Source organism: Hipposideros armiger, unplaced genomic scaffold (genome assembly GCF_001890085.2).
Source record: "Hipposideros armiger isolate ML-2016 unplaced genomic scaffold, ASM189008v1 scaffold_694, whole genome shotgun sequence".
NCBI classification, from domain to species: Eukaryota; Metazoa; Chordata; class Mammalia; order Chiroptera; family Hipposideridae; genus Hipposideros; species Hipposideros armiger.
The window spans coordinates 22,174-31,871 of NW_017732044.1; the positions used below are offsets into that span (position 1 = coordinate 22,174).

Genomic DNA, 9,698 nt, shown 5'->3' on the forward strand with positions numbered 1-9,698 from the left:
TAAGGAGTGTTATTTCCAAATGAAATCAAAATAAAAGTGGAAATGCTTTCAGATCAGGTTTTCCTTCTGAGAAATGGTTCTTTTGGAAAAAAAATAAAAATGTAAAATAAAAATAGAAACACTCATCCTCAACTAAATGTAGCCAAAGTAATGTAATAACCACTATTTATAGAGCACATATCTATTTAAACCAGTTTTTCTAGGCCAAAGGAAACATCTAAGTTATAGACTTGCAAAAAGAAGGAATAATTGAAAAAAGAGAAAGAACACAAGTTAGAGCAATTCAATCCCCTCCATTGGTTTTTATCAAGAACTGGGGAAATCTGCTTCCGCTGAGGCAGTGGGAATGACCCCAAGGGATGAAAGCAAGAAGAAATGGCAAGAAAGCAGCCTATGGGACCGCAGAGACAGCTTTCACTTTCCCCAAATCAAGTACACAACCATAAAGTCCTGCTGTTTCACTTCCAGGTCAAAGTTGGCAATTCCTAGGTAACTCTAAACAAACATAAAGTGACAGAGCATCCTCTGCAATAGTCTCATCCCGTCCGAACCAGTAACTTAAAGTCATTATGTTGCAATTGATCATTTTATTTTCCAATCAGCCAACAGTCCCAACTTATGGCTTTCTTCCCTTTTTACGCAATGACTGTCCTTCTCCAGAGAAAGCGACGAATCTGCCTCCAGCTTCATCCTAGGTGTGAAGATAAAATACTATTTCAGAAACTTCTTGGAGGTTTACTTAAAAAGCTTTATTCTGCTGACTCATTACCATCCACCATTTTCCTTACTTCCACATTATTTATAATAAGAAATCTCTCTGAAATATAGATACAAATCATAACCAACTGAATTGAAAACACAACCACACAATCACAACTATGTGTTTACCACAGCCTTTATTCTCAGGTTGAATGTATATCCTTTTGCAGAAGCATCACATTTTCAATGTAAAAATATAAAATACACCCCCAAAAGAAAAATCACCTATAACTCCACTACCCCAAAAAGAACACTTCCAGTCACTTTCCTGTATAAGGTTACATAAATTATTTTCGTACATAATTCCCCCATCTCAAGTCAATGAATTTCTTATCATCCTAAAGGCTACAGAGAATTCCATCATGTTGGAGAGGCAGTCTTCTACCATGGGATGTTACTTTCAGGTTTGCAGTATTTTATTTTATTTTTATTTTTATATTTTTTTAAGATTTTATTGGGGAATCAGGGAAGGGGAACAGTGTTGGGGAATCAGGGAAGGGGAACAGACAAGTTGCTGTCCTTTTTGTTCTTCAGTCTAGTTGTGGAGGACGTCGCTTCACTGGCCCATGTTGGTATTATCATTACACTTTTCCCAGATGAGGCAGTCGCTCGCTGGCCATTGGACCACTGCTCACGGTGGCTCACGGTGGCTCACGGCAGCTCACGCCAGTTGCTGGCCAGCCCCACTGCAGCCTACGCCTTTGCCGGCCACTCACAGCAGCCCAGCTCCAAGTCGAGCTGTTGTTCATCTTAGCTGTAGAGGGCGCAGAGGCATCACTGGCCCTAATGTGGCATCCGAATGGGGACCCTGTTGCTGCTGCTCAGAGCTTGTGTCCCAAGCCAACTCTTAACTAACGCGCCACTCGGCCAGCTCAGGTTTGCAGTATTTTAAATTGCTGTGGTGAGCAGCTTAATGTATTTACACAGTCTGATTTTTCCTTGAAGTTAAATTCCTCAATAAAAGGATGCATGTTTTTAAGGCTTTTAATATATGGTGACTCTCCAGCTCTCAGAAACATTCTACCAAGCTATTCTCCTACCAGCAGAAAAGACAGATTGTTTTTTCTAAACCCTCAGAAACAGCAGATATCTTTCACATGCGTGTACTGCTTGCTAATCAGTCAAAGGTGTTACCTATAGAAGATAATTCTGAGCTCCCCACTACATACCCCTGTAACCTAGCCCCTCGCCTAATGCAGCTGGTGTACCTCTGGTGGGGCCTGTACAGGGTTACGTGGTAGTGACCATGTAAATGCAAGTCACAGCTGAGCCATCCAGTTGTCCTTTCCTGCAGAGCCTTCAGTTTGTCCTGCTGTCCAAAACAGTGTCTGCCTTTTCTCTTCTGCATACATTTAATCACAGCAGGAACCTCGCCAATTTTATCAGCTTGAGGAAGGTGTGAATCCTGGAACCTTCAAGCTGCCATTCCTGGACTAGCCATTTTCTCCATGTTGCACATGGCCATGAGGACTCCTGTTTCCTAGATCTAAGGCTTTCTTATTTCTACCTTATTCTTTAACTTTAGAGGGATATATCCTCCAGCAGCTTCCTAAGAAAAGCTCATGAGGACTATGTTTTTGTGAGATTCCACATGTCCAAAAGTACCTTGTTTCTACTCTCTCATGTTTCACTGATAAAGCAGTTGGTGTTAGGCTGCTCAGGCTGCCGTAACAAAGTACCACAGACTGGGGCTGGCTGAGTGGCTCAGTTGGTTAAGAGTTGGCTTAAGAGCATGAGCTCTGAGCAACAGGGCTGCCGGTTTGATTCCCACATGGGCCAGTGATGCCGTGCCGGAGCTGAGCTGTCACTGAGCTGACAACAGGTGGCAGGATGGCTCAGCTGATGTAACAAGATTGCCTATTCGATGGTGGGCTTTGCCCATCCACAACTAAGACTGAACTTGGCACCTTGAGCTGAGCTGCCGCCTGGATGGCTCAGTGGACAGAGTGTGCTCTCTTAACAACAAGGCTGCTGGTTCGACTCCCACATGGGATGGTGGCTATGCCCACTTGCAACTAAGATTGAACACAGCACCTTGAGCTTAGAGGCCACAAGCTGCCAATGGGAAGCCAGATGGCGACTGGTGCCCTCCATAACGAAGATTGAAGAACAACAACTTGGCTGGTCCCTCTCCCCAATTCTCCAACACTGTTCCCCTCCCCCTATTCCACAATAAAATCTTTTTTAAAAAAAGTACCACAGACTGGCAGGCTCAAACAAGATATCTTTTCTCTCTGTTCTGGAGGCTAGATGTCCTAGATCAAGGTGTTGACAGGTTTGGTTTCTCCTGAGGCCTCTCTCCTTGGCTTGCAGATGGCTACCTTCTTACTGTGTCCTCACATGGTTTGTCCTCTATGCACCCAAGTTTCCTCTTCTATAAGGGTACCAGTCAGATTGGATCAGGGGCCACCCTGATGGCCTCACTTTCACTTATTCACCTCTGTAAAGGCCTTATTTCCAAATACAGTCATATTCTGAGGTACTAGGAGTTAGGGCTTCAACACAGGAATTGGGAGAAGACACAATTCAGCCCATAAAAGTTGGGTACAGAATTGAAAGTTTCTTCTCAGAATTTTGAAGACACGGCTCCACTATCTCCTAGCTTCCTGTGTCCTGCTAAGGTTATTCCATTCTTGATCCGTAGAGCCTCCTTCCTCCTTCTGGAAGCTTTAGGATCTTTTCTTTGCCTCAATGTGGGGCTGTTTTCATTCACCATGCTGGACACTCAGTGGGCCTTCAACCTGCAAATTTGTGCCCTTGAGTTCGGAGCAATCATTTTCCTGACGGCTTCTGCCTTTGGTTTCTCTAATCTCTTTTCAGAGCTCTTATAATTTGGATGTCAGCACTGGAAACTTTCTGACGGGTGAGCTAGCTGGGACCTTCCCTGGAGCTTGTGAGGTTGTCCAGAAAAAGCCCTTCCAACTGCAACGAGCAAGCCCAGCAGCCAGTGTCTGGGGGCCTAAGCAGGGGAAGAAACCAAGTGTGGCAACATTCAGGATGCCAACTGCCACTCGTTCCTTCTTTTAGTTTTGTCCTGCTATCCACTGTGCTGATGACCCCAATCTATGGACTTTCCCTGAGGCCTTTTCTGGGGTGGTGGAGATGCAGCCCCAGCAGGGTAAGGGGAAGGTGGTGTTGCAGTTCTAACTGCTTTGTTACACACAGTCTCTTTAACCCCCCATTTCCAGAGGTGACCTTTGAGCTCTACTACCTAAACCAAGCTGCCTCTGGACTTCCCAGCAGCCAGCTCAGGATGCAGCTTTCCCTAATCTATTAGGTCAGTTACCACTTGTCCTTCTGCTTGAGAGCTTCCAAAGCTTTGTTGCAGTTGCCACATCTCCTCTTCATTGTTTTTATTACCTTGTACCAAAGCTTTAGTGGGGTTTCAGGATGAAGCAGAGCTAATTATGTGCCTTCAATCCCATCTTCAGTCATACATTTCTTCTTAAATATTTATGGATAAAACAGCTCCAGCTGTGCCTGTCAGCCTTCCCTTCCCTTTCCTATATTTCCAACAGTAGGGTCACGAGTCAGCCTGGAGGGCACCCACTGCTGAGGCCTCTAAGCCTGAGTCAGCAAGACTTGCCTAGAGCTAGCAAAGGCCTGGAAAGGGCTTCAAGGAAGACTCAGAGGGTGAGGTCTGATCGGAGACCACATTTGCACCTTAGAGCCTGGAAAGTCCCCAACACCGTGTTGAGAACATTAGGAGGGGCTGTGAGTGGGGTCAGGGTGTGCAGACTGCGTAGTGGTCTCTACCCCCAACCACCTAAAGGCTACAGGGGAGGAGTTCAGTGGTCAGAAGGGGGTCTGTGATGGACCTGTAGCCAGAAACTGGCCAGTGACTAGTCCCATGTAGCAGCCTACCCTATATGTGCTCACAGCACATCTGCTCTCTGCTACCCTTAGGCCCCAAGAGACTGTGCCTGTAAGAAAAGGAACCAGGGAAGTGGAAGGTCTGAAGTATTGGTGTTCTAGAAATACACAACACACACAGCCATAGTTGCTGGGTGGGGTGAGCAATCTGCAGTAGCGTGTGCTGGGTTTTCTGAACCACATTCCAGCACCTGGAAGAAGTGCCCAGGTGGTGGAACCTCCTCTTTGCCAACACCTCCTGCCCCCACCTACACCCCTCCCTTTCTGTCACGTGGGAACTCCAGGGCTGAGGGAGGCCGCTCTCCTCAGGTCTCAGTGGAAGCCATTTTTGGAGTATGGTGGCACTGAAGCAGCCATGCAGCTGTCAGGAGCTCTGGATCTCAGCCTGGGCACCCTGACCTCCACACACCTTCACGCTCACAGTAGCCACCTAATGGAACTGTCCTGCGGATTAAACAACTAAATATAAAGCACTCAGCATGGGTCCTGACACGTGGCAAGAGCTGTTGTGCTGATAACCACCATAAGGTGAAGCCAGCGCTGCGGCCTGCAAGCCCCCCCCCCCCCCCCCAGCCTCAACAGGACAACCTGGCCACCAGGGGAAGGAGGGCCCCATGAATGGAGAAAAATATGACAGAAACACCCTGATTCAGAATGGAAAGAATTCCACCAGTTATCACTAGAAAACAAAACTTCTCATTACCCATGAAATATACTCACCTCTTCAACTTTTTTGACCAATGGACGTGAATTTCTGATGAAAGTAATCTTACCAAGTTTAAATTCATAATTGGGAATTCCTCTGCAAAGAACACAGAAGAGGAGAAACATTAATTCCAGGAGAAAAAGACTAAAGTTCACTTTTACAATCACGAGTAAGGTAAGCCAAAGAGATGACGACTGTTCTCTTGGCGACTCTCATTCTGGGGTATGCGGCTATACCCCACCCTGGCTCTGGGCCAGCCCTTTGGTGCTCCCCAGCATCCCTCCAGGAGGGAACCAGAAGGGGACTGTAGACTTGAAGCCTGGTCTGCAATGAGGGGTCCTCTGGAGGCTTGGGAGGCCCTCTCCATCTCTGCCCTCCAGACTCACGGATTACCCTGTAAGGGCTACACTTGTATTAAACTCATTTCACTCCTTCAGAGTGGGTAAAAATCCCATGTCCAGTCTTCTCCTTCTGCTCTAAAACAGAGTAGCCAAGTGACATATCTCATCACTGCCACGACAGCCACCAGAGCAGGGAATCTGCTCTGTGTCCCTGGACCAAACAACAGAAACATATCTCAGTGAGGCAGCTCCTGCCTCCTGTTTGAGGGAAGTTGAGATATTACTTGATTAAGTCACAAAACAGGAAAACAGACATATTACTAGATAGGAACCAGAAAGGTTTTAAGTAGGACAGAGATCTGATCAGGTGCCACCTGGGCAGGTAGAGGCTGGACTGCATGGTTCTGGATGGGGAGAAGACACTGATACACTTTCACTGGGAAACACTGAACTCCACATCATGCTCCTGGTCCCCAAGGAGAGCAAGCAGTGGGGGCATTCATTCACCCCATCAACTTCCTTGATCTAGGCTTTGTCTCTAGAGCCGGAATAGAGTGAGGGTGCTCACCCCAGAGGTCTAGAGTAGACCTTCCCTGGACAATGATAAAGCATCAGGCTGAAGTAGAGCAGGGCAGACTCACCTTTTAATGTCTCCAGGCTTGATTGGGGAGGGGCTAGGCTCTACACCTTTCTTCTTTCCATCCAGCCTATTCCCAGAGCCGGAGAAGGCCTAGGTAGGCAAACAGGAGAGTGCGCATGCACTGAGCCCCGAGAGCGAGAGTGAGCACATGGATGCCCTTTGCTGACACCACTGCAGGCATATGTACAGGGGGGCGCCACCAAATCCCCCTTAAGAATGAAGCGCTCACTCCTCAGCTGCTGAAGTGTGGGCAGCTGAGAACTCTCCGCCCAGCCCCTCAGGACTGCTGTGAGCTGAAAGGAGCCTCCTGGCCCAAGAGTAGCCACCCCCAGTGACAGCCAGTAACCAATGACAAGCTGAAAGGTCTGGCCTTAGCTTCTGCAGGGTCCGCCCCCCCCCCACCACCCAGTTTGGGACCCTGTGGATGGGCGAAGGCCTCTGTTGCAACTGCCCCAGAGCTCAGCTTTCCAGTCCTGCCTCTTATGTCGTCTCCCAGTGCCCTGGTGCCCTCACACTAGCCATCTTTACTTTTTTCCCAGGGAGCCTGGCTGGCAGCAATGCTGAAGGGTCGTGTTGCAATTTATTTTCAAACAATGCAGGCAAAGAAAAAGAGGACATGGTCTCAGATATAAAGCAAACGTGGTCACATGTGGTAAATTTAAGTGAAGAGTATATGTGTGCCCACTGTATTATTTTAACTTTTTGGTAGGTTAGAATTTTAAAGAAAAAAAAGTTGCAGCCGTCTTAAAGTTAGGGGCTGGCCAAGTGGCGCGTTGGTTAAGAGTTGGCTTGGGATGCCAGCTTTGAGCAGCAGGGCCCTGGTTCTGATGCCACATGAGGGCCAGTGACGCTGTGCCCGTTACAGCTAAGATGGTGAACAACAGCTCAACCTGGAGTTGGGCTGCCGTGAGTGGCTGTCCAATGGCCGGTGAGCGACTGCCTCACCTGGGAAGAGTGCAATGATAATACCAACATGGGCCAGTGAAGCGATGTCCTCCACAACTAGACTGAAGAACAAAAGGACAACAACTTGTCTGTTCCCCTCCCCCAATTCCCCAATAAAATCTTCAATAAAAAAATCTTCAATAAAAAAAGAGTTGTTAGGATTCCAGGACAAAATGGATGTAAAGTGCCATGTAACTGACAAAGTGGCAGATATGTTTGTGCACAGATACCCAGAGGCCCAATGCCTGCTGAGGTCCATGGAGTGTTACAGAGGGTGGCTGGCAGAAGCAGATGGCACAGCAGGAGCACAGGAAGTAAAACACATGGCCTGGTACTCACACGGAAGCCCAGCTCTCCAGCATAGCCACTGTGGTCAGTTTCGCCTTCCTGACAGGAGACAGAAAAACAGGAGATGATCTTCTCAGCAGGGACACCCCGACTTTTCCCTTGGGCCCCTCATTTATATTGCTCTCCCTGCACTGAAACAGCTGGACACACCGTCTCCCGAAGTTAAGACTGGAAGAGCAGCAGGGAACATGGATGCATCTACACCAGCAGGGGCCAAACACAGGCCAGCTATCAGGACAGACCCAGGACACATTCCCAGAAGCCATTACCAATGAGGGCAAACATGCACACAGAGAGGAGAGGGATGCTGGAAAAACCACTTACAGTTGACTCCTCATGCTGGACTTGTCTCTCGGGTTCCTTGTAGCCCAGCGGAGCATCAAAGTCCACCTGAGTTCCCAAGACGAAAGGTCAAATTGTGAGACATGGTGGCACTTAGGCTCCCATAGCTCTTCTGTTTTTAATTAAGACAACTGTAGATTCACATGCAGTTGTAGGAAATAACACAGAAGGATGTCCTGTACTTTCCCAATGATGACATTTACAAAATTCTGGTAGAGTATCACCACCAGGATATCGACATCTATACTAGTCAGAATCCCTCAGTTTTACACGAACTCACTTGTGTTTGTGTGTATGGGTGTGTAAGTTCGCACAATTTTATCACCAGTGTTAAGTCTGTAAATCCATGCCTACAGTCAAGATACTGAACAGTTCCAACAGCACAGGATCTCTCATATCCCTCATGTGGTCCTTCTCTTCCAAGGCCTCTCTATCACCTGTAGCCCCTGGCAACCACTATTCTATCCTCGCTTTCTGAAGTTTTGTCATTCAAGAATGTTATAAAAATGGAACCCAACAGTATGTAACCTTTTGGGATTGACCCTTTCGGCTCAGCATCATTTTCTGGAAAGCCACTAGGCTGTTGTGTATCCCAATAGTTCCTTCCTACTCAGGAGCTGAGTAGACTTCCTTAGTGTTTTGTGTTTGTTTTTTTTTTAACTGAGCTTCCTTAATTTTTTAGAAGTTTCACTTCTTGGCAGGCCTGAGATGCCGAAGGATTTAGCCATCCATCTCAGAACTGGCGGCAACTCTGCCATCCCCACCGGCCCTGAGATGGATCACAAGGTCAGCCCCTCATTATGTTCTGGCAGCATTTTCCTTCTCTTTCACCCAAATAGTTCCAGGGGCTGTGTTATAGTGACATCCTCCTGAGACAATGGCCTACAGAGGCCATCGGATGCCCAGCTTCCCCAGGCCCAAGCCCACTGTAAGCAGCAAAACCACTCACGTTCATGTCACACTCGATGATGGACACAGCCTTGTCAGGCTTGGTCTCCATCACCCGCAGTTCATAGATCTGTGGGAAGAACAAGGAATCATCTGGATGGTTTTGTGGCAGCATTGTGGCTATAAATGTTCATGTTACTATGGCTCCCTACCCTGCTCCCGCAGACTCATCATTCACCTCCATGACACCCTCCTCAGCCACACCTCTTGCTGTGACAATGCGGCGATGGGGGTGAACTGCTTTGATGCCTGCCCCCAAATCAACAGAGGCTGCTCCTCAAAAGCGGTTCAAATCAGACAAGGTAGTTATGGATCAAATTGCAAAAGATACTCATAGCCTTTATCCCAGAAAGTACACTTCTAGGAATTTATTCTAAGTAAATTATTAGCTAAATACCCAAAGAGAAAATTCTAAGAATACTCATTCCAATATTGCTAATAATAGTATATACCCCAAAAGCTTATCAATAGTTTGGTTAAATGAATGATATTCATATATAAATTATAGTCACCAGTGGAATACAATACGGCCAATAGAAGTTAAAAAACCATTAATGTTGCTGTGTGTCTAGGTTGATCTCATATATGTAAAAACATACATTAAAAACACCCAGAGGATAGGAACTAAAAGTGACTGAATTTACTTTTTTCGTCATCATTTTAGGTTCTTTCTTTTTACCTAGAGTATATCTTGTTTTAATAATAAACAGTCCTGGGCCGGCCGAGTGGCGCGATGGTTAAGAACTGGCTTGGGACACAAGAGGACCCCGGTTCGGATCCCACATATGAGGGCCAG

The 9,698-nt window shown here is 47.0% G+C and overlaps 1 protein-coding gene across 1 annotated transcript in view; it reads right to left on the bottom strand.

Annotated features, from left to right (window-relative positions):
• Positions 1–567: 567 nt before the first annotated feature.
• The window catches only part of UFD1 (ubiquitin recognition factor in ER associated degradation 1), a 23,350-nt gene continuing 14,219 nt past the window's right edge, over positions 568–9,698 (bottom strand). Inside the window, exons 7-12 of the mRNA XM_019626935.1 lie at positions 8,904–8,972; positions 7,937–8,002; positions 7,604–7,651; positions 6,321–6,409; positions 5,353–5,434; positions 568–691 (exon numbers count right to left, since the gene is read on the bottom strand). Of these exons, the coding sequence (XP_019482480.1) occupies positions 617–691; positions 5,353–5,434; positions 6,321–6,409; positions 7,604–7,651; positions 7,937–8,002; positions 8,904–8,972 (429 nt within the window). The 3' untranslated portion in view covers positions 568–616. The remainder of the gene's footprint in view (positions 692–5,352; positions 5,435–6,320; positions 6,410–7,603; positions 7,652–7,936; positions 8,003–8,903; positions 8,973–9,698) is intronic.